Genomic DNA, 24,893 nt, shown 5'->3' with positions numbered 1-24,893 from the left:
GTTGTGGCCTCTCCCATTGCGGAGGACAGGCTCTGGACGCGCAGGCTCAGCGCCCATGGCTCACGGGCCTAGCCGCTCCACGGCATGTGGGATCTTCCCGGACCAGGGCATGAACCCGTGTCCCCTGCATCGGCAGGCGGACTCTCAACCACTGCGCCACCATGCAAGCCCCCAGACCACTCTTTAAGGTCACTTCTCTTGGGCAAGATTAGCCTCATGGAATACAAAGGCTTGATCCTTCTGGGATCTCAAATGAATGTCCTAGACATTTGAGGAGCTATTTGGATTCTCCACTTTGGTTACTGGGAACTCTAATGTTTGCTTACTCTGTGCAAAGCTCTGGGAATTGTTTGGCTTACTGTTTCTCAGTAATTGTTTTTCCCCCAGCAACTGTTCTTTGCATGTCTTTGTGGAGTTTCACCCTATCTATGCCTGTATAGATTGGTGTTCAAAGACTCAAGGGGACTCCAGGCAGATTTTTGGAGTTTTTTCTCAGTATAGCTCCTTCCTCAGTTCAATGAGACTGTGAGAATCTTTTAGGCTTTTCTCTGCCTGCATAGCAGTTGAGAAATTGCCATCAGTCAGAAAGCCCAGTTGTTCATAGGGCTCACCTCATTCGTTTCCTTTCTCTCAGGACTTACAGGCCTTTGCGTCTAGTCATTCAGTGTCTGCAGACGATTGTTTCATATATGTTGTCTGGTACTCTAGTTGTTTATGGTGGGAGGGCAAGTCCTGTAGCAGCACAGTGTATGTGCTTCCTTCCCACATACATTGCCACTGGACAAGCAGAATGATTTTCTAAGCAATATTATTTTTAAAATTTACCATGAGATAAAATTTATAAATAATTTTAAAAGGCTTTATGGAGTAACAGTTTTAACTTTATGGGAGGTCACAGTTTCCTTCTCAAATCTAATGAAACTGCATATATAGCATAAGTTATATATATGATTTCTGGGGCTACATAGACCCAAGGGTAAGGACCCATGATGTAGCTCAAATTTAAAGAATTATAAACATCTACATCTGTTAAATGGTGTCAATGACAATGCTGGATAAGCTAAGTACGATTAATTAATAGGAAGGTTATAGTAGTTAATATCATATGAGGCAGGCAGACACATGCATAAACTACAACACTGCCCACCTACTAGCTTTGTGACCTTAAGCCAGTTATTAACCTGAGTGTTACTTTTTTTTTTTAATCAGTAAATAGAGGTGATAATAGTTCCTGTATCACAAGGTTAAGGAGTCAATGAGATAATACATATAAAGCATTGCTTCTGGGCCAGACACAGAGTATTCACTTGTTCACTTGCTATTTCTGCTGTTGCTGTTGTGTTTATAATCATTAGTGTTATTATTATTCTTTGCCTTTCTAACCTAACCCTGGTTATCTTGTAGGTTCAGCGACTAAGTTATCCTGAATTTAATAACCTAGAGATGAAATTATTCTGAGCAAAAAGTTTGGTCCTTTAGATCTGCTTTTGTTTAAAAAAAAAAAAAAGAAAGAAATCCTTAAGGGTAATCTTCATGATCTTTGATCTCTCCATGATAAGAAAGGCCTCTCACTGCCTGTTTATGGCTGGTGCATCAGGGCAAAGATCTTTTGTAAGCCCTTCAAACTTTCCCCTTCTTTCTGGCGCTTCCCCTCCTGTCTCCTTCCTGGCGCAGCAGACAGAGAAGGATGTCAGTTTGATACCGCTGGCCTCTTTTGAAAATCTGGTGATGGTATTTATCCTGTCAGCAATTCCTGAGTATTTAGCGTTTTACATCTTGATCTGTCTTTATTATTTGAGGAAAAGTCCTTAACTTTCCCCATTCCTTTCTGATGAAAAGCTTGAGCTATAGAAGTTTGGTCCCCTCACTAAGAGCTATAGATCCCCTGCTGTTTTTATAGACTGACTTTTGACACAGGCTACTTCTGTTCAAGGAGCTCGTTATTAAGTGAGGGCCAGTTTATATCAGATCTTGACTTGTAAAGCACGTTTAAATAGACTTCTTTATGGTTTTTTTGGTTGATATTTAAATTGTCTGTTTTTCCTCCCTGATGACCACAATAATACATGCTTATTTTAAAAGATTAATCAGAAAATATAAAAATCATAAAGAAGAAAATAAGTTTCACAGCATCAAAATAGTCACTTTTACTATTTTTGTATGATTCTATCTAGACCTTTTTCTATACCTATGTAGGTTTATATGACTTTAAAAATTTTTTTGTTTTTCCCCAAATGCAATCCTTTTTTATATTCTGTTTTGTTATCTGCTTTTTTTCCCTACTGTAATTACATATCTATGTGTATCTTAAATAGTTGTGTAGTACTTCATTAAATTGGGTATATTGTAATCTGTTTAATTCTGTATTGAGATGGACATTTAAGTTGTTTATAATTTTTCAGTAATTTAACTGCAGAAGAATAAAGATTTCTCTTCATCTGCTTTAGAGTAGTTGTGTTATTGTCTTTTAATGCATTCTTAGAAGTTGAATTTGTGAGTCAAAGGCTTTGTACCTACTAAATGTCTATGAAAATACCTTTTTCTAATCAAATTTGGGTATTATCAGTTATTTTCATATTTCCCAATATGATAAAAGACTAATGTCTATGTATGTTTTAATTTCTCTTTCTTTGATTATTGGAGGTTGAACATATTTTCTGGCCACTTGCAGTTTTCTGAGGTTAATTTTTGTTATGTAGTCTTTGCTTATTTTTCTAAGATATGTATGTTTTAAAAACAGTAGAATTTTATTTCTTGCATTAAGTAATAAGATTACACTTTCTGTTTTTTTAAACATTTTTCTTTTTGCTAGAATTAGTTTCTCACTTAGCTAGTTATTTTCAAGTATTAACATAGGAAATTAAGTAATTAACTAGTAAAGAAAAACAAGCTGTTAGAATAATTTCTTTGTCTAAAATACAAATGAGAACTGAAAACTCTTAATGCTTGTTTGCAGTCTAAGGTACCTATTTTGGCTTAACTGTTTCTTTTTTTGCTTACATCTGTTTCTTGACCACGTTCTAGGTAAGAGATGTCTGTAAAAGTATAACATGTGTATCTATTTTATCACATGTTCTTCATTTTCATCATTGTTAAAATTAAAGAACATGGAAATTATTCATTCAAATACTCATTTTAGCAAACTATATGACTTTTAAAATCAGAAGATAACATGTTTTGTATATAATCTTTCCACATGATAAAAGGCTTGTTGTTTTTACTTTATTGCTTTTAGAAGAAAAACAACAGTGAAGACATTATGTATTTATGCGGACTACAAATCTGATGAAAGCTATACTCCAAGCAAGATCTCAGTCAGAGTAGGAAATAATTTTCACAATCTTCAAGAAATTCGGGTATGTCTTTAAAATTTTTTTAAATATTTTGTCCTGTAATGTTTGCTCTTTAGAAGATGGTCACTTTTGACATTAAGTAGATTAAAATGTTAATATATAAAAGGAAAATTGTTAATATTTTAGAGAACATATTTTAAATTTTTATATTTTTAATTTTCTTTTGAATTCTGATTGTCATCTTTATTTTTTTCCTAACATCTTATTATGGAAATTTTCAGACATACAGAAAATCTGAAAGAATTAAATAGAGAACCTCAACATACTTCTATCCTAGATTCTACAGTTGTTAGTGTTTTGCTATATTTGCTTTATTATAATCTGTCCATCATCTAATTTTTATGTGCATTTCAAAATAAGTTGCAGATATTTATACACATCACCCCAAATGCTTTAGCATGGTATATGATAACTGGAGTTATTAATATTTGCTTAAGGTTTATTTTTTAAGGTAAAATTTATATAAATTTTGCATAACTCTTAAGTATATTATTGGTGAGTTTTGACAAATGCATACATCTGTGTAACCCCAACTCTTGTTAAAATTTAGAACATTTCCATTACCCCAGAAAATTCCCTCATATTCCTTCCCAGTCAATCTCCATCTTTATCCTAGCCTTAGAGGTAACTCTTGTTGTGATTTTGTTTATTCATTCATTCATTCATTCCATAGATCAGTTTTGCCTGTTCTAGAATATCATATAAATGAAATCATACAGGGTATACTTTTATGTAAGACTTCTTTCACTCAGCCTAATTTTTTTGAGATTCATCTATGTTGTTGCATGTATCAGTACTTCATTCTTTTTGCTTCCTGAGTTGTAATCCATTGTTTGAATATATCACAATTTATTTATCCTCTGATAACTTTTTGAAGACAGTAAGACAGTGTTTTTGTGACCTGAATTTTATTAATCCCAAAATATTTACATTTCAGAGATATCTTCAATGATTTTGAACTGTATACTTGGAAAGTTCTGGCCCTTAGCATTTTTTCTTTTCAGAAAATCATTGAGCTCAAATAATCATTAAAATCTTTTAAATTAGATGGTTCTGAGAGATCTGGGAAGGATGTGTGATTTTTGAAAGACTTCCAGTTACTTTGTGGCCTGGATTCTTATTTGACTTAGTGTTTATATTTAGATCCTATCTCTAGGTTCTAAATATTTGTATTTCTTCCCTGAGTTAGTGATAAAATGCTTAATAAAAATCACATATACTTTCATTGCTTTCTCATTAAGTGCAGTGTCCGTTCTCTTGTGAAATCTGCTTATGTGTGAACAAATAATAAGTAAGGACATTGTCCACAAGTACTTTTTGTTGTTTGTTTTTTTGTCCTTCTTTGAGGTAAGTTCATCACTTCTTGAGAGGATTAGCTGGTTTTCTTCCAGTTATCTTCCTTTACTTTTAAAGAATAATCCTATAAATTTTCTTGAGAACTAATCTGGTTTTGAAACATTGTCATAAATAAGATAATCTTCTAGTTTAAAAACATTTCTTATTTTGTCTGACAGACTATACTGGTTAATATGTTCTTCCCATGCTTGAATAAATTCATAAATAGATCAGCTCTTAATTTTCCTTCTTTATTTTTTTTTCATTTTTCACTTGTTTCGTTCAGAATCTTTTAAATTCTTTTTATTATCATAATCATACTGGACCATTTGCTAGACCTTCTTTTTGTCATGTATTTGATACATTTAATTAGTGCTTAGTGCTTAAAGACTTGAGATATTTACTTCTTATACTTTAATTGTTAAACATTTTATATTTATCACATGATTGGGTCACTCATATTGAGAAGCTTTTAAGGCGCAGAGTCAGCTTGTTTTGGTTTACAACTAAAGATTTGTCATATACTTCTTCAGACAGGTTGAAATATGTGAAACACTAGAAATAAAAGGTTTTATTCCAAGATATGTGTGGTATATATTTGTAGTGTCCACTAGATGTCACTATTGTCCTGTAACTGCTGGTCTCATAAGCTTAGTGGTAAGTTCAAGACCTTAAGTAGTCTTAGTTGTACTAGTTTTTCCTAGAGTATATATATTCAAAAATTCTTTAATTCATTTTGGGAACTATACATCTTCATATCTGATCTAGGTTTAGATCAGATTTATGTATTAAATTTATGTATTAAATATATGTTTGTATTTTGTAAATTAGAGAAACTTTAAATGATATTTGGACCATTGTAGAATACTTTTAATCTAGTCTTTGCTTCTATTATTTAAGTCATGAAACATTAGTCATATAGAATAAGGGCTCTTTTAAATAGTCTCTTAATTTTATTCTAAGTGTAGTGACCACATAGCCTCATGAGACCAGTAATACTAAATATTACCAGGTGATAATGTAAGTTGTTTTCCTGAAAAACTTAATGAACCTACTGCTTTTCTGCCACAGTTCTCACTAAGGAACCATAATTTTTGGATTTTGCTTTAAAATATTAGTGCTGCCTTTGCAGCTCATGGTATAAAGAATACTTTTATCTTTAATTATACAACTTTATATGTGATTTACTCTGTGTACCGTTTTTCTTTTATAAGTTTAAGAAATTAAGAATCTGATAGCACTTTGTTTTTTAAGGAAAGATAAGCAGATCATGATTTTATTTTCTAACATTATTCTCCTATAACATCTAAATTGTTACTATAGAAAAGTCTTTGCTTTTTCTAACTTATATACTAAGACGAGAGATTAAAATAGTGTGAACTCTTATGAGGTTTTTAGAACCATCATTTTATTAGTTATAGGCCTGATTGACTGAGTGGAAAATCCAACGAAATCTTCTTATATTTTTCCATGGATGCTTGCCCACTGGAGGGTGTAGTGTGTACTGGAGTATTTTAATAGGTTTTCCCTTTTTACTAGAAATTCTGGATTTGTTTACTTGAAACACTCTAAAACCTACTTTCTTTAATTTTATTATTGATTTGAAATAGCAACTGTTAAAAAATTATAGTTCAGGGTGAGGAAAGCTAACAGGTTACCCTATTTATTCAAAAATTATTGGTTTTCTATCATATGTTTCCCTTCATCTCAGCTATGAAACATGATATATCTAGATCTTTGTTACCTCTGTTGAAAAATCTCTACAAAAAGATCAGGCCCTTGCTTTACTATTCTAGAATGCTTATTTTAACTTTTATACCTGAGGGGGGACTTAAAATTAAAACAGAAATGAAGTTTAGACTTTTCTGCCTAATGGATGCAAGATACCAACACTGGGTTTGGCCAATTAGAACATTTTTGGCACCAGAGTTGAATTTATTTACGCTGTTCATTCTACTTTCTTGTTTTCAAAATTATCTATCCTATGCAAATTGGAAACCAACAACCTAAGAACATTTTATAATATGTTTATAATTTATTGCTTCTGCACAAGAGACTATTTCTATATAGAAGTGAGAATTTAGCATTTCAGAGTCTGTGTCATTATCTTTTCAAAATATTTCATCTCTGTTGTGTTATTTTTATGCCAGAAATCATGTTCATGTTGTCCAGGAAGTTATTTTGGAGATGTTTTTGAATAAAGATATAGTTGCTTTTAAATGTTTAAATCATTTGTATTTTAGCATTATGTTTTGGTTTGATGTTGTTCTTTTCCTTTGCTCTCAGAAGGGAAAATATGTGTGAAGGAAATTTTTTGTTGTTTACAGTGAGGAACCAAAACAATACTATATATTAAATGTGCCCATTTTAACATTTTAGAATACATCTCCAGCTAAAATCCGAGAAAACTTAAAGTCTTTTTTAATTTTCTAACTAGTTATTTCTCTTTTAAAAAACTGTTGTAGAAATTTTTATTCTTAAATATAAAACCAAAGTCATTTATTAGACATATAGTGACAGCTCTCAAAATTATTTCTATACAGTTTATGAAAAACACCTTGGTAACTTAAGGTTAAGCAGATGTTTTCAGCATATGTGAAAGCTGTCCTTTGGTTCATTGTTAGCATTTTGCTTCTAAAATTTGTAGCCACAAAAGGATAAAATATTGATGGAGCACAAGATTGAGCACTGAAGTGAATATTAAGCCTTGTTTTTGTCTTCAGATAATCAAGCTGTTACCAAGTGATTTTTTTTTTTTAAGAGGAGGCTTGAAACAAGTCTTCAATGTTAAGAGAGCTGTAATGATATTTTCCTTTTCTTCCATGTGGGTGAGCATTTTGGCTCTCTACCTTGTGTCTTAAATCAGTAGTGTGGCTATGGGAGTCCATATATGGTACTTTGACAGAAGTGGTTAATAAGTCAGCTCTTCTGTTAAAATAACATTTACTATTATAATTTGCCTTCCATTAATGTGTGTGGTAGAGTAAGGAGATGCAGACAAAGGCTCTGACTCTCTCCATTGATCTTAAAATCTACTTATATTTACTTTCTTATGAGGGGCCTATTTTAAACAACTTGTTATAAAGTAGAATGATTTAGGCAGTATCTACAAACATAAATTGGTTTGATAAGACAGAGTGTTTAATTTATTGAGCCTTTGGAAAAAATAGTTTTTATTGAATTTAGCCAATTTAAAAGAAAATATTTTTAAAAATTAATTTTTATAACTAACTTTAGGACATCTTTGAAATGAGTGTGGAATGCTTTGGTGAGGTACACATAATTTTTAGGCTGGAAATGTTGTCTCTTATCCCTCTCTAAGAGTAACATATGCAATTTAAAAAAATATTCATAATTATAAACATTACTTAATTCTAAAATGGAGTTGAGGTATCTATGCATTTGGGGTACATTTTCTCTTGAAACTAAAATATGTTACACAGTAGAGTATCATATATATTTTTAAGAGAGAAAAACATTCTTGTATCTCTTGTTTTTTTTTTTTTTTTTTTTTTTTTTTTTTTAAGTTTATTTATTTATTTTTTAAATTAGTTTCTGCTTTATAACAAAGTGAATCAGTCATACATATACATCTGTTCCCACATCCCTTCCCTCATGCATCTCCCTCCCTCCCACCCTCCCCATCCCACCCCTCCAGGCGGTCACAAAGCACCGAGCTGATCTCCCTGTGCTCTGCGGCTGCTTCCCACTATCTATCTACCTTACGTTTGGTAGTGTATACACGTCCATGCCTCTCTTTCGCCTTGTCACAGCCCACCCTTCCCCCTCCCCATATCCTCAAGTCCATTCTCAAGTAGGTCTGCGTCTTCATTCCCGTTTTGCCCCTAGGTTCTTCATGACATTTTTTTTTTTAAATTCCGTATATATGTGTTAGCATACGGTATTTGTCTTTCTCTTTCTGACTAACTTCACTCTGTATGACAGACTCTAGGTCTATCCACCTCATTACAAATAGCTCAGTTTCGTTTCTTTTTATGGCTGAGTAATATTCCATTGTATATATGTGCCACATCTTCTTTATCCATTCATCCGATGATGGACACTTAGGTTGTTTCCAGCTCCGGGCTATTGTGAATAGAGCTGCAATGAACATTTTGGTACATGTCTCTTTTGGAATTATGGTTTTCTCAGGGTATATGCCCAGTAGTGGGATTGCTGGGTCATATGGTAGTTCTATTTGTAGTTTTTTAAGGAACCTCCATACCGTTCTCCATAGTGGCTGTACCAATTCACATTCCCACCAGCAGTGCAAGAGTGTTCCCTTTTCTCCACACCCTCTCCAGCATTTATTGTTTCTAGATTCCTTGATGATGGCCATTCTGACTGGTGTGAGATGATATCTCATTGTAGTTTTGATTTGCATTTCTCTAATGATTAATGATGTTGAGCATTCTTTCATGTGTTTGTTGGCAGTCTGTATATCTTCTTTGGAGAAATGCCTATTTAAGTCTTCTGCCCATTTTTGGATTGGGTTGTCTGTTTTTTTGCTATTGAGCTGCATGAGCTGTTTATAAATTTTGGAGATTAATCCTTTGTCAGTTGCTTCATTTGCAAATATTTTCTCCCATTCTGAGGGTTGTCTTTTGGTCTTCTTTATGGTTTCCTTTGCTGTGCAAAAGCTTTGAAGTTTCATTAGGTCCCATTTGTTTATCTTTGTTTTTATTTCCATTTCTCTAGGAGGTGGGTCCAAAAGGATCTTGCTGTGATTTATGTCATAGAGTGTTCTACCTATGTTTTCCTCTAAGAGTTTGATAGTTTCTGGCCTTACATTTAAGTCTTTAATCCATTTTGAGCTTATTTTTGTGTATGGTGCTAGGGAATGATCTAATCTCAAACTTTTACATGTCCCTGTCCAGTTTTCCCAGCACCACTTATTGAAGAGGCTGTCCTTTCTCCACTGTACATTCCTGCCTCCTTTATCAAAGATAAGTTGGCCATATGTGCGTGGGTTTATCTCTGGGCTTTCTATCCTGATCCACTGATCTATCTTTCTGTTTTTATGCCAGTACCAGACTGTCTTAATTACTGTAGCTTTGTAGTATAGTCTGAAGTCAGGGAGCCTGATTCCTCCAGCTCCGTTTTTCGTTCTCAAGATTGCTTTAGCTATTCGGGGCCTTTTGTTTTTCCAAACAAATTTTGAAATTTTTTGTTCTAGTTCTGTGAAAAATGCCATTGGTAGTTTGATAGGGATTGCATTGAATCTGTAGATTGCTTTGGGTAGTAGAGTCATTTTCACAATATTGATTCTTCCAATCCAGGAGCATGGTATATCTCTCCATCTATTTGTATCATCTTTAATTTCTTTCATCAGTGTCTTATAGTTTTCTGCATACAGGTCTTTTGTCTCCTTAGGTAGGTTTATTCCTAGATATTTTATTCTTTTTGTTGCGATGGTAAATGGGAGTGTTTTCTTGATTTCATTTTCAGATTTTTCATCATTAGTGTACAGGAATGCCAGAGATTTCTGTACATTAATTTTATATCCTGCTACTTTACCAAATTCATTGATTAGCTCTAGTAGTTTTTCGGTAGCATCTTTAGGATTCTCTATGTATAGTATCATGTCATCTGCAAACAGTGACAGCTTTACTTCTTCTTTTCCAATTTGGATTCCTTTTATTTCCTTTTCTTCTCTGATTGCTGTGGCTAAAACTTCCAAAACTATGTTGAATAAGAGTGGTGAGAGTGGGCAGCCTTGTCTTGTTCCTGATCTTAGTGGAAATGGTTTCAGTTTTTCACCATTGAGGACAATGTTGGCTGTGGGTTTGTCATATATGGCCTTTATTATGTTGAGGAAAGATCCCTCTATACCTACTTTCTGCAGGGTTTTTATCATAAATGGGTGTTGAATTTTGTCGAAAGCTTTCTCTGCATCTATTGAGATGATCATATGGTTTTTCTCCTTCAACTTGTTAATATGGTGTATTACATTGATTGATTTGCGTATATTGAAGAATCCTTGCATTCCTGGGATAAACCCCACTTGATCATGGTGTATGATCCTTTTAATGTGCTCTTGGATTCTGTTTGCTAGTATTTTGTTGAGGATTTTTGCATCTATGTTCATCAGTGATATTGGCCTGTAGTTTTCTTTCTTTGTGACATCCTTGCCTGGTTTTGGTATCAAGGTGATGTCGGCCTCGTAGAATGAGTTTGGGAGTGTTCCTCCCTCTGCTATATTTTGGAAGAGTTTGAGAAGGATAGGTGTTAGCTCTTCTCTAAATGTTTGATAGAATTCACCTGTGAAGCCATCTGGTCCTGGGCTTTTGTTTGATGGAAGATTTTTAATCACAGTTTCAATTTCAGTGCTTGTGATTGGTCTATTCATATTTTCTATTTCTTCCTGAGTCAGTCTTGGCAGGTTGTGCATTTCTAAGAATGTGTCCATTTCTTCCAGGTTGTCCATTTTATTGGAATAGAGTTGCTTATAGTAATCTCTCATAATCTTTTGTATTTCTGCAGTGTCAGTTGTTACTTCTCCTTTTTCATTTCTAATTCTATTGATTTGAGTCTTCTCCCTTTTTTTCTTGATGAGTCTGGCTAATGGTTTGTCAATTTTGTTTATCTTCTCAAAGAACCAGCTTTTAGTTTGGTTGATCTTTGCTATCGTTTCCTTCATTTCTTTTTCATTTATTTCTGATCTGATCTTTATGATTTCTTTCCTTCTGCTAGCTTTGGGGTATTTTTGTTCTTCTTTCTCTAATTGCTTTAGGTGCAGGGTCAGGTTGTTTACTCGAAATGCTTCCTGTTTCTTAAGGTGGGATTGTATTGCTATAAACTTCCCCCTTAGAACTGCTTTTGCTGCGTCCCATAGGTTTTGGGTCGTCGTGTCTCCATTGTCATTTGTTTCTAGGTATTTTTTAATTTCCTCTTTGATTTCTTCAGTGATCACTTCGTTATTGAGTAGTGTATTGTTTAGCCTCCATGTGTTTGTATTTTTTACACATCTTTTCCTGTAATTGATGTCTAGTCTCATAGCATTGTGGTCGGAGAAGATACTTGATACAATTTCAATTTTCTTAAAATTACCGAGGCTTGATTTGTGACCCAAGATATGATCTATCCTGGAGAATGTTCCATGAGCACTTGAGAAAAATGTGTATTCTGTTGTTTTTGGATGGAATGTCCTATAAATATCAACTAAGTCCATCTCGTTTAATGTATCATTTAAAGCTTGTGTTTCCTTATTTATTTTCATTTTGGATGATCTGTCCATTGGTGAAAGTGGGGTGTTAAAGTCCCCTACTATGATTGTGTTACTGTCGATTTCCCCTTTTATGGCTGTTAGTATTTGCCTTATGTATTGAGGTGCTCCTATGTTGGGTGCATAAATATTTACAATTGTTATATCTTCTTCTTGGATCGATCCCTTTATCGTTATGTAGTGTCCTTCCTTGTCTCTTCTAATAGTCTTTATTTTAAAGTCTATTTTGTCTGATATAAGAATTGCTACTCCAGCTTTCTTTTGATTTCCATTTGCATGGAATATCTTTTTCCATCCCTTTACTTTCAATCTGTATGTGTCTCTAGGTCTGAAGTGGGTCTCTTGTAGACAGCATATATATGGGTCTTGTTTTTGTATCCATTCAGCCACTCTGTGTCTTTTGGTGGGAGCATTTAGTCCATTTACATTTAAGGTAATTATTGATATGTATGTTCCTATTCTCATTTCCTTAATTGCTTTGGGTTCGTTATTGTAGGTATATTCCTTCTGTTGTGTTTCTTGCCTAGAGAAGTTCCTTTAGCATTTGTTGTAAAGCTGGTTTGGTGGTGCTGAACTCTCTCAGCTTTTGCTTGTCTGTAAAGGTTTTAATTTCTCCATCAAATCTGAATGAGATCCTTGCTGGGTAGAGTAATCTAGGTTGCAGGTTTCTCTCCTTCATCACTTTAATTATGTCCTGCCACTCCCTTCTGGCTTGTAGGGATTCTGCTGAGAGATCAGCTGTTAACCTTATGGGGATTCCCTTGTGTGTTATTTGTTGTTTTTGCCTTGCTGCTTTTAATATGATTTCTTTGTGTTTAATTTTTGACAGTTTGATTAATATGTGTCTTGGTGTATTTCTCCTTGGATTTATTCTGTATGGGACTCTCTGTGCCTCCTGGACTTGATTAACTATTTCCTTTCCCAAATTAGGGAAGTTTTCAACTATAATCTCTTCAAATATTTTCTCAGTCCCTTTCTTTTTCTCTTCTTCTTCTGGAACCCCTATAATTCGAATGTTGGTGCGTTTAATGTTGTCCCAGAGATCTCTGAGACTCTCCTCTGTTCTTTTCATTCTTTTTTCTTTATTTTGCTCTGCATCAGTTATTTCCACTATTTTATCTTCCACCTCACTTATCCGTTCTTCTGCCTCAGTTATTCTGCTATTGATCCCATCTAGAGTATTTTTCATTTCATTTATTGTGTTTTTAATCGATGCTTGATTCATCTTTAGTTCTTCTAGGTCCTTGTTAACTGTTTCTTGCATGTTGTCTATTCTATTTCCAAGATTATGGATCATGGAAATAGAATCTTGGATCAGCTTTACTATCATTATTCTGAATTCTTTTTCAGGTAGACTGCCTATTACCTCTTCATTTGTTAGGTCTGGTAGGTGTTTATCTTGCTCCTTCACCTGCTGTGTGTTTTTCTGCCTTCTCATTTTGCTTATGTTACTGTGTTTGGGGTCTCCTTTTTGCCGGCTGCAGATTCGTAGTTCCCGTTGTTTTTGGTGTCTGACCCCAGTGGCTAAGGTTGTTTCAGTAGGTTGTGTAGGCTTCCTGGTGGGGGGGACTAATTCCTGTGCTCTGGTGGTTGAGGCTCGATCTTGTCTTTCTGGTGGACAGGTCCACGTCTGGTGGTGTGTTTTGGGGTGCCTATGGCCTTATTATGTTTTTAGGTAGCCTCTCTGCTAATGGGTGGGGTTGTGTTCCTGCCTTGCTAGTTGCTTGGCATAGGGTGACCTGCACTGTAGCTTGCTGGTCGTTGACTGAAGCTGGGTGCTGGTGTTGGGATGGAGATCTCTGGGAGATTTTCGCTGCTTGATATTATGTGGAGCTGGGAGGTCTCTTGTGGACCCGTGTCCTGAAGTTGGCTCTCCCACTTCAGAGGCACAGCACTGGCTCCTGGCTGCAGCACCAAGAGCCTTTCATCCACCCGGCTCAGAGTAACAGGGAGAAAAAGTAGAAAGAAAGAATTAGTAGAAGAAAGAAAGAGAGAGGGAAAGAAAGGAAGAAGGGAAGAAAGGAAGGAAGGAAGGAAGGAAGAAAGAACGGAGGGAGGGAGGGAGGAAGGATGGAAAGAAAGAAGGAAAGAAAGGAGGGAGGGAGGGAGGAAGGAAAGGAAGAAAGACAGGAGGGAGGGAGGAAGGAAAGTAAAAGAAAGTGGAAAGAAGAAGGGTGGGAGGGAGGAAAGAAAAAGAAAGAAGGAAAGGAGGAGCGGAGGGAGGGAGGGAGGAAGGGAGAGTAGGAAAAAAAGAAAGAGCAGGTAAAGTAAAATAGAATAAAGTATGAAATATAGTAGCGTTATTAAAATTAGAAAGTAATTATTGAAAAAAAAAAAAAAAAACCGGACCGATAGAACCCTGAGACATATGGTGGAAGCAAAGCTATACAGAGAGAATCTTACACAGAAGATTACACATACACATTCACAAAAAGAGAGCAGGGGGAAAAATCAAAAATCTTGCTCTCCAAGTCCACCTCCTCAATTTGGGATAATTCGTTGTAAAAAGAGGAAAAGGGCGAGAAGTCTGAAATCTTGCTCTCTAAGTCCACCTCCTTAATTTGGAATAATTCGTTGTAAAAAGAGGAAAAGGGGGGAAAGTCTTAAATCTTGTCCTCAAAGTCCACTTCCTCAATTTGGGATGATTCGCTGTCCATTCATGCACTCCACAGACGCAGGGCACATCAAATGGACCGTGGAGCTTTAATCCGCTGCCTCCGAGGCTGCACAGAGAGATTTCCCTGCCTCTGCTCTCACAGCTCCCGGGTCTCAGCCTTGGACCTGGCCCCGCCTCTGCGCGTAGGTCGCCGGAGGGCGTCCGTTCTTCGCTCAGACAGGACGGGTTTAAAGGAGCCGCTGATTCGGGGGCTCTGGCTCACTCAGGCAGAGGGGAGGGAGGGGCGCGCAGTGTGGGGCGGGCCTGCGGCGGCAGAGGCCGGCGTGACGTTGCAGCAGCCCGTGGCGCTCCGTGCGCTTTCCCGGGAAAGCCGTCCCCGGGTCTCGGGGACCCCGGCAGTGGCGGGGTGCACAGGCCCCCCGGAAGGCGGGGCGGACAGTGACCCGCGCTCGCACACAGGCCCCGCGGCGGCGGCGGCAGCGGCGGCGGCGGCGGGCCGCGGCGGCGGCGGCGGCGGCCCACGCCCGTCTCCGAGGTCCGTGCCTTACCCGCGGCTCGTGCCTGTCTCCGGCGCTTCCCCAAGAAGCCCTCTTAATGCCCTCTCCTCGCGCACCAGGAAACAAAAGGGAAAAAAGTCTCTTGCCTCTTCAGCAGCTCCAGACCCTTTCCCCGGACTCCCTCCGGGCTAGCCGTGGTGCACTAACCCCTTCAGGCTCTCTTCCTGCCGCCAGCCCCAGTCCTCTCCCTGCGCTCCGACTGAAAGCCGATACCCGAGCCTCAGCTCCCAGCCCCGCCCGCCACGGCGGCCGAGCAGACAAGCCTCTCGGGCTGGTGTGTGCCTGAGGGCACCGGTCCTCTGTGCCAGAATCTCTCCGCTTTGCCCTCCGCACCCCTGTTGCTGTGCTCTCCTCCGCTACTCCGAAGCTTTCCCCCTCCGCCACCTGCAGTCTCCGCCCGCGAAGGGGCTTGTAGTGTGTAGAAACCTTCCCCCCTTCACGGCTCCCTCCCACTGGTGCAGGTCCCGTCCCTATCCTATTGTCTCTGTTTATTCTTTTTTTCTTTTGCCCTACCCAGGTATGTGGGGAGCTTCTTGCCTTTTGGGGGGTCTGAGGTCTTCTGTCAGCGTTCAGTAGGTGTTCTGTAGGAGTTGTTCCACGTGTAGATGAATTTCTGATGTATCTGTGGGGAGGAAGGTGATCTCCGCGTCTTACTCTTCCGCCATCTTCCTCCGGGGTCTCTTGTTTTTTTTTTGACCATCAACTTAGACTATAGATTTTTTTGACTAGCCTGGCATTCCTATATAAGACAGATTCATGCTTTGTTCAGTAAATATTTATTTAGGGGCTGCTAAGTGCCAGGCACTGTGTTAGGCACCAGGGATACAGCAGAGATAGGCATGGTTTCTGCCCTTAAGCACTTCATAGTCTGGTGGAAGAGACAGGCAAATAAGTCAACAATTACAATATAGTCTAGAAAATACATGCAGGGGGTATGGGAACACAGTGGACTATTAGGAATATTAGTTAAAAATTTTTTTTTCTAAGAGAGGTGGTGGTTCAACTGAATCTGAAGGATAGATATAAAGCCTACTCAGGTGGAGAATAAAGTGGAGGTGTTCTTAAAGGGGGCATGGTGAACATAAAGGTATGGGAGCATGAGGACCTGGCATAATGGCAGAACTGCCAGTAATGTAGTGTGCTTGGAAGCTGGGTAGGTGCGAGGAAGCCGCAAGAAAGACTGGAGAAGTGTTTATTCATTCAACACATTTACTGTGATGGTAATATGGCCTCTGTACATAAGGAATATACATTCTTGTAGGGAATAAGTATATAATTGTTCCATTGAATATATATAGGCGAAAGTCAGATTGTGCTTGCCCTCAGGATTCTAGGGAGTTTAGACTTTAAATGAGGAAACATTAATCAGGTTAAATCTTGGGAATGAGGGGGCTGGAGCAGTGTAAAGACCAGGTATGGGGCTTCCCTGGTGGCGCAGTGGTTGAGAGTCCGCCTGCCAATGCAGGGGACACAGGTTCGTGCCCCGGTCTGGGTAGATCCCACATGCTGCGGAGCGGCTGGGCCCGTGAGCCATGGCCGCTGAGCCTGCGTGTCCGGAGCCTGTGCTCCGCAACAGAAGAGGCCACAACAGTGAGAGTCCCGCATACCACAGGAAAAAAAAAAAAAAAGACCAGGTATGTAGTATCCAGGTGCAAATTATGAGGCTTTAACTAAGGTGATGGCACTTGGGTTCAAGAGGAAGGGATGTGTTTGAAGTAGAATCAAAAGGACTTGTGACTGATTGCTACCTGGGGTTAATGGGAGTGCGGGCAGGTGGTTCAAGTAGGTAGGAGGGGGCATCTAGATTTCCCCTCATGTCTGGCAACTGGTTGGATGTTGTGATTAATCAGAAATGAAATGCAGAGTTAAGGAACACTGGGGGTAGGGATAGAGAGAAAGTTAAAGCTAATGAGATTTATTTTTGCCACTGACTTCTGGTATCTTTTCAGATGGAGGGACTTTACAGTGGGTAGTCAAGTATATGGATCTGAACCTGAGGAAAGAAGTCTAGGTTAGAGGTGTAGATTTGGGAGTCATTTGGGAGTCATCCATGTGTAAGTAGAAGCTCTGGTGTGAGTTTGGATTTCATTCAGGGAGTGTGTATAGTTGGAAAGAAGAGTACCAGGACTGGAACTGTGGAAATGCCAATATTCAAGGGTAGAAAAAGATCATCCAATGAAAAAAAGCTGAGAAGAACTGCCAGAGATGAGGAAAAAAAATCAAGAGAATATGATGTCACAGAAGCTGATAATAGTCAGGAATCCAGTTAGATAGGGACTGAAAAGTTTCCTTCCTAAGCCTGTGTGACATGTTGTAATAGGCAATTTATTTAATGCAGTTCTGAACTAAGACAATTCTTGCAAGTAGTTTAATCACTCTTTGGAGTGATAGTTTCTAAATTTATAGATTTGAGACTAATTAAGTTATTTGCTTTCATAGCAAGAATTCCAACTTTTCCTATCATGCTATTTGTGCCAAGTAAGAAGATTCTGATGGGTATTCTTATTTTGTTTCATAATTCTTTGAATTGGAAGGTTTTGAACTGCTGATGCATACTTAAAGGGAACTATGAAATTGATGAGGATCCTTTCAAGAGCATTGTGCCGTATGGTTGCTCTTTTCAGGTGTTCTTTCACAGCAGTTATGGAAGAACTGCACTCTTTTTTGTTGTTGTTGTTGTTTTGGGGTTTTTTTTTTGGCAGAGTGACAGTAGTAACAGCCAAGGGCAAAGAAAACAAACAAACAGAATTAGAAAACCCTTTATTAACCCTATGGCAGGATGTAGTACAATAGAAATAGGTACTTTACTTACAAATGTGAAAATGAGATATGGCTCATCAACCCCTGTTACATAAGGAAAGCCTACTTAGTATGACCAGTCAAACAGGCCACGGGTGGGCATCTGGCTGAGAACCTAGCACAGTTTGGAAACAGTAGGCATTTAATGAAAAGTTGTCAAATAAATATACCAGTGGTCAGTCCATAGGCTTGTCACTGACCCTTGCTTATGTAGTTTGCTTCAAAAGGCTTATCTGAATAAATCTGATCGATTCCTTCTCTCAGAAATTTTTTTTTAAAATTTTAATTGTGATTAAAAAAAATAACATAAGATTTGCTGTCTTAACACTTTTGAGTGTAGTAGCATTACACGGTCCAGTCCAGTAGCGTTAAGTATATTCATATTGTTGTATAACAGATCCCCAGAACTTTTTCATCTTGCAAAACTGCAAATCTATGTCCATTAAACAACTCCTCCTCATTTTCCCTTCCCCCAGCCCCTGGTAACCACCAGTCTGCTTTCTGTCTCTGAGTTTGACTACACTTAGATACCTCATATAAGTGAACTCATGCAGTACTTGTCTTTTTATGACTAGCTTATTTCACTTAGCGCAATGTCTTCAAGGTTCATCCAGGTTATAGCATGTGATAGGATTTCTTTCCCTATTAAGGCTAAATCATATTCCATTGTATGTTTATCCATCCATCTGACAATGGACTCTCAGGTTGCTTCCACCTCTCAGCTATTGTGAATAAAGCTGCTATGAACATGGGTGGGCAAATATCTCTTTGAGACCCTGCTTTTAGTTCTTTGGAGTATAAACCCAGAAGTGAGATTGCAGAATCACATGGTAGTTCTATTTTTAATTTTTTACCTCTCTCAGAACTATGACTCACAAGAAACAGGCACGTTAGCAGCAAGACTTGATGCGGAAAGATAGTGTTTTGGAGAGCGTGGGTAAGGTGAAGGACGTTTGCCAACTGAAGCTTTAAAGTTAGAAGGATATAAAGTGTGAGGTATGGGAGGAGGCAGGATGGTGTAGAATGACTATAGAGTGGATGTAAAGACAGAGACAACCAGGGGAAAGAAAAATAGGCTGGAACAAGTGGTTGGTGCCCCAACATGCTTCATTTCCTGACCTTTCTCATACCTGGTTGTTTACTTTCCCCTGGGTTCCCATGGATATATAAACTTTCCGGTAAGCCCCCGCTTCCTGTAGAAACTTTTGAGTGAATTTTTATTCTTGGCAACTAAAATGACCCTGAATGGAACAGTAGTTGCAACTGAAAGAGCTGCAGCATATCTTGCTGAAAAATACCTGCTGAAAATATTTATCGTAATTAAAAAATACATCGAATTGAGATGAGCCTACTCAAGAACTTCCATTTTTTTCATCAGCCTCTTATTTTACATGTGGTAAATGAAGAACTAGTAATCTCCAAAACTTAGAGGCAAATAGGTGGTTTTTTGATGGTACCAATGTTGCATTCAGAAGAGAAGAATCAGCATGTCAATTTTGACTTAGATTGGATTGACCAATCATTTTTGAATTATTGTGTTCACCATTATTTGTGTTTATTGTTACCTCTGCTGTTTATTAAGTACTTTTCTACATATATGTCACTGTGCTAGGCAGTCACCACTCACTATTTCATTCTGTCTCCAAAGCTCACGTGGTAATTAGATGTTATTATCATCCCCATATTCAAATCAAGCTGAGGCTTAGAGAGGTGAAATGGATCTTTTGCTGTGTGGCTCACTCTAAACATGAGAACGTTAGAACTGAAAGAAACTTTAGAGGTAATTTAGTTCATCAGAAGCTCAAATGCTGAGCGTACAGGCAGGTAACACAACACCAAGAATCCATGCCTTATCCAAAGGGGGACAGCTGCTATTCAATTGCAGCCTTTCTTGCCACAGGGAATATAGGCGCAGGGTTGCCAATCTTTTAATTTTTAAAGAGAAATCAGAAATCTGGATTTGAATATGAAATTTCCCAATTTTAAAAACATGCTAGGCAAACAAGGTATATCCACTGCTGGGTGTGGCCACCAGTTAGCAGCTCCTAATCAAGTACGATGCCGTTATTTACGAATGAGACACCAAGAGGTGAAGCAAGCTGCCCGATGTCACACAGCAAGGCAGTGCTTTAGCTGGGAATCAACGTACAATACGTATTCCTTTCATTTTTTTTCTTTAAAAAAAAAATCACATTAGATTACAAGTTACCAAAACATTTCTTCAAGTTTTTCAGAAAAATTGAAGTGTGTAGCTGGGGAAATGAGCTAGTTAGTGAGTGATAGGATAGATTAACTATTGATTTTCAAAATGTATTTAAAAATTGTTTACTCCCTTGATCTATCCTGTTGAAAATTGATTGCTACTTGCAATGCTCATGCTGTCGGCATAAATGTTTATAAATATTTGTTTTTCTTTTTTGCTGATTGCGTTCGCTTAATGATTTTATAAAGAGCTTTAAACAGGGTAATTTAGAGAATAAAATTTCTAAGGAAAAAAAAAATCTCCAAGTTTCAGAATAAAAGAGTGAGAATATTGGGGTAGAAACACTGGGAATACAAGCCAATAGATACTTTCTTCTGGGGTCCTTTTCCTTCATAATCGAATCAAGAAAAATCATAATACAAGGGTTTGTAGGTTTTTTTGGTGGCGGGGGACCTTTCCTCTTTTATTTGCAATTATAGTTGATGGTAGAAAAGAGAAACATTAGTCCAACTATCCCAGTGCCATTTTCAGAACAAATTGTCTAGTTTGAATTAGCTTAAGAATGATAATTAGCTAATTAAATGGTCTATAGCTAGTCTTGATCTCTGGTGCTTCATTAAGTAGGACAGAGGGACTAAGCAGAGGAGACCCTCAAGGTACTTCTGATAAGAAAAGAAGATCTAGAATCAGACTGCGTGGTACCATAACTCTGAGGCAGTAGTAGGGAAATCGTGTAGATATTAGCTGTCTAACGAGTTTAATTGTCCGAAGTCTTTTATCTTGTTTTAAATTAATATGGTGTTTCCTAAGTAGCTGTGTAAATTTACTGTTGCTTATTTTTAATAATGAAGATTATAAGTTCTTATTCTGGGTTTTATATAATCTGTAGGTTCCCATTCTTTGCCACCCAATGGACAAAATTATCACATGGTTACAGATACCTCAGATTGAAACATATAATACCAAGAGGATGAGAAGACAAGCCACAGACTGGGAGAAAAGATTTGCAAAAGACACTTCTCATAAAGGACTGTTATCCAAAATGTGTAAAGAACTTTTAAAACTCAGTAAGAAAACAAACAACCTGATTTAAAAAAAAGTAGGCTAGGGCTTCCCTGGTGGCACAGTGGTTGAGAGTCCGCCTGCGGATGCAGGGGACACGGGTTCGTACTCCGGTCTGGGAAGATCCCACATGCCACAGAGCAGCTGGGCCCGGGAGCCATGGCCACTGAGCCTGTGTGTCCGGAGCCTGTGCTCCGCAACGGGAGAGGCCACAACGGTGAGAGGCCCGCGTACTGGAAAAAAAAAAAAAATAGGCTAAAGATCTTAACAGACACCTCTCCAAAGAAGATACACAGGTGGCACATAAGCATATGAAAACATGCTCCACATAATTTGTCATCGGAGAAATGCAAATTAAAAGGAGATACCACTACACATTTTGTTAGAATGACAAAAATCCAGAACACTTACATTGGCCAGTATTCACGAAGATGTGGAGCAACAGGAACTCTCATTCATTGTTGGTGGTAATGCAAGATAGTGCAGCCACTTTGGAAGACAGTTTGGCAGTTTCTTACAAAACTAAACATACTCTTACCATATGATCCAGCAGTCATGAGCTTTGATATTTACTCAAATGAGTTGAAACTTATATCCACACAAAACCCTGCACACAGATGTCTATAGCAGTTTTATTCGCAATTGCCAAAACTTGGAAGCAACCAAGACGTTCCTCAGTAGGTGAATGGATAAACTGTAGTACATCTAGACAATGACAATGGAATGTTATTCAGCACTAAAAAGAAATGAACTCTCAAGTCATGAAAAGACATGGAGGAACCTTAAATGCATATTCCTAAGTGAAAGAAGCCAATCTTAAAAGGCTGCATACTGTATAATTATAACTATGTGGCATTCCAGAAGAGGCAAAACTATGGAGACAGTAAGAAGATTAGGTATTGCCAGGAACTGGGGGTGGTGGGAAGATGAATACATGGAGCGGAGAGGATTTTTAGAGCAGTGAAAATACTCTGTGTGATACTATCAATATAATGATGTACATGTCATTGTACATTTGTCTGAATCCATAGAATGTACAACATCAAGAGTGAACCCTAATGTAAACTTTGGACTTCAGATGATTATGACGTGTCACTGTAGGTTCACCCTTGGTAATAATTGTACCACTCTGGTGGCGTATGTTGATAATGGGGAAGCTATGCATGTGTGGAGACAGAGGGTATATGGGAAATCTCTGTACATTCCTCTCCATTTTGCTATGAATCAAAAACTGCTTTAAAAAATAAAGTCTTTATAAAAAAAAAAGAAAATATGTAATATACTGTCTATCTCCTCACCACTGAGGGTAAGCAGTTTTCTTAGGGTTTAACTGGCACATTGACTCACATAAAATAATGATTTTAGGGCTTCCCTGGTGGTGCAGTGGTTGAGAGTCCGCCTGCCGATGCAGGGGACACGGGTTCGTGCCCCGGTCCGGGAGCCGCGGAGCGGCTGGGCCCGTGAGCCATGGCCGCTGAGCCTGCGCGTCCGGAGACTGTGCTCCGCAACGGGAGAGGCCACAGCAGTGAGAGGCCCGCGTACTGCAAAAACAAAAAAAAAATAATGATTATAACAAAGTGACAACTCCTGTTTTCCCTACTTCTTCCCTGAAATAGCGTACTTGCTAAATAAGCAAATGAGATTTCGTAATAATAAGTACCCTGATTTTTTTCTGTAGGAAAACATCTCTAATTTTATAATAGAAATCAATAAAATAATTATAAAAGAGACTTATAGCCAGTAATTACTAAAATTCTATTTTAGTATATTAGTATATCTACTTATCTGTATTTAGAAAGCAACTTTGAAAGTACATAGATTCTAACTCTGTAAAATGTTTAGACTAAATAGTGTTTCTACTCTAATTCTTAAAGAATCCCAGTTAAAATAGTCTTATATTCTTTAACTTACTGTATTTCAGTTTTGTATGAGTTAACTGAAGTATTCAGATTTGGTAAACTCCTCTGAAGTTGAGGAAAAGGTACTCTGTGAGTATTTGATGGTAGATGGTGCCTTGAGAGTAAATTAAGTTTTTCACGCAGATTACATCATCCTTTGAGATCCTGTTTTTTATGTTTTTCTTACAAATTAATTAATTAATTAATTAATTTGGCTGCATTGGGTCTTAGCTGTGGTACACGGGATCTTTCGTTGTGGTGTGAGGGCTCTTTGCTGTGGCGTGCGGGCTTCTCTCTAGTTGTGGCGCACGGGCTCCAGAGTGCGGGCTCAGTAGTTGTGGCACGTGGGCTCTCTAGTTGTGTCGTGCAGGCTCTAGAGCGCGTGGGCTCAGTAGTTGCAGTGTGTGGGCTTAGTTGACCTACGGCATGTGGGTCTTAGTTCCCCTACCAGGAATTGGACCCAAGTCTCCTGCACTGGAAGGTGGATTCTTAACCACTGGACCACCAGGGAAGCACCTGAGATCCTGTTTTTGCTTTTTTTCTCACTTCACTTAATTGTAGTGAATCTGGCCAAACACGATATGTTGTTTACACGGTGTCTCTTTTGACACTAACTGTATACAGTGATAACTGGCCTTTGACTTATTCCCTAATTGCACTTTCTTTGAGATTCATGAGAAAAATGAATAGCCCTTTAAAAAAACCAGATTGCATCCGTTTTCATTGTCCACTAAGTATTATACTCATTTTATATATAATTGCTAAACCCTCAAAAGTTAATCTGAAAGCTTTCTTTTCCTATGTTTTAGGAATTATAGTAAAGAGGTGTCACACACAAAACTTGTGTAAGAAATGACTGTGATGCCAGTAGTCTCAAAAGCTTATTTTTAGATCTTCAGACTAATCTTCTAAGAGTCGAATTTCATATATTTTTTAAATTGGGAATTGCTTGGAGACATACATGTTCTTTAGCTCTTATAACTATTATACTTCGGCTGCATTATTTTATAAAATTGCTTTTATAGAATTTATCTTTACTATTAATCAATAGGCCTACTTTGAGACACCTAAGACATTATGAAATTTGCTGTTGTAATTCTGTTAGGAATATTGTTGAGAATGTAGTCTACTATATCACAAAGTGGCCTTTTTGTACATATCCAGAGTAAAGATTTCCTTCAGATCTGAATTCAGGAAAAGCAGTTTGGTTTTTATTTTTCACACACACACACACACACACACACACACACACACACACACACACACACACAAGTTCCTCTGCTTAAGAGCTTTCAACTTGGGACTTCCCTGGTGGTGCAGTGGTTAAGACTCCGTCTGCCAATGCAGGGCACACATGTTTGTTCCCTGGTCTGGAAGATCCCACATGCCGTGGAGCAACTAAGCCCAAGCGGCACAACTACTGAGCCTGTGCTCTAGAGCCCGAGAGCCACAACTACTGAGCCTGTGTGCCACAACTACTGAAGCCCACACGCCTAGAGCCCGTGCTCCGCAACGAGAGAAGCCACCATAGTGAGAAGCCCGCGCACCGCAATGAAAAGTAGCCCCCGCTCGCCACAACTAGAGAAAGCCCCTGCGCGGCAACTAAGACCGAATGCAGCCCAAAATTAATTAATTAATTAATTAATTTTTAAAAAAAGAACTTTCAACTTAAGGACTTTGGTAGATATGAAAACCTGCCTGTTGTAAGGGGGCAGTGGGTCCGGGGAGAAGTATGTTAGCTCTGTTAGTTACCAATAGGTGGTATTAGCAGTTGCTTCTATAGTTAAAACTTTGCACATGGGATTAAATGGACTTAACGATAGCTCTTTGGAATCTAATCTAAG

The 24,893-nt window shown here is 38.0% G+C and overlaps 1 protein-coding gene across 4 annotated transcripts in view; it reads left to right on the top strand.

The window, feature by feature from the left end:
- ANAPC10 (anaphase promoting complex subunit 10) overlaps positions 1 to 24,893 on the top strand; it is a 225,149-nt gene that overhangs the window by 31,007 nt on the left and 169,249 nt on the right. For 3 of the 4 annotated variants that reach the window (XM_081232972.1, XM_081232970.1, XM_081232973.1), the window contains exon 4: positions 3,236 to 3,356. In XM_081232972.1, coding sequence (XP_081089098.1) covers positions 3,236 to 3,356 — 121 coding nt within the window. Of the gene's footprint in view, positions 1 to 3,235; positions 3,357 to 20,978; positions 22,694 to 24,893 lie in introns of those variants that run through there. The other variant, XM_081232971.1, reaches the window with a different exon arrangement.

This window comes from Mesoplodon bidens (assembly GCF_964165515.1).
Source record: "Mesoplodon bidens genome assembly, chromosome: 1".
In the NCBI taxonomy this organism is placed as follows: Eukaryota; Metazoa; Chordata; class Mammalia; order Artiodactyla; family Ziphiidae; genus Mesoplodon; species Mesoplodon bidens.
This window is presented reverse-complemented; position numbering and strand designations above follow the sequence as displayed.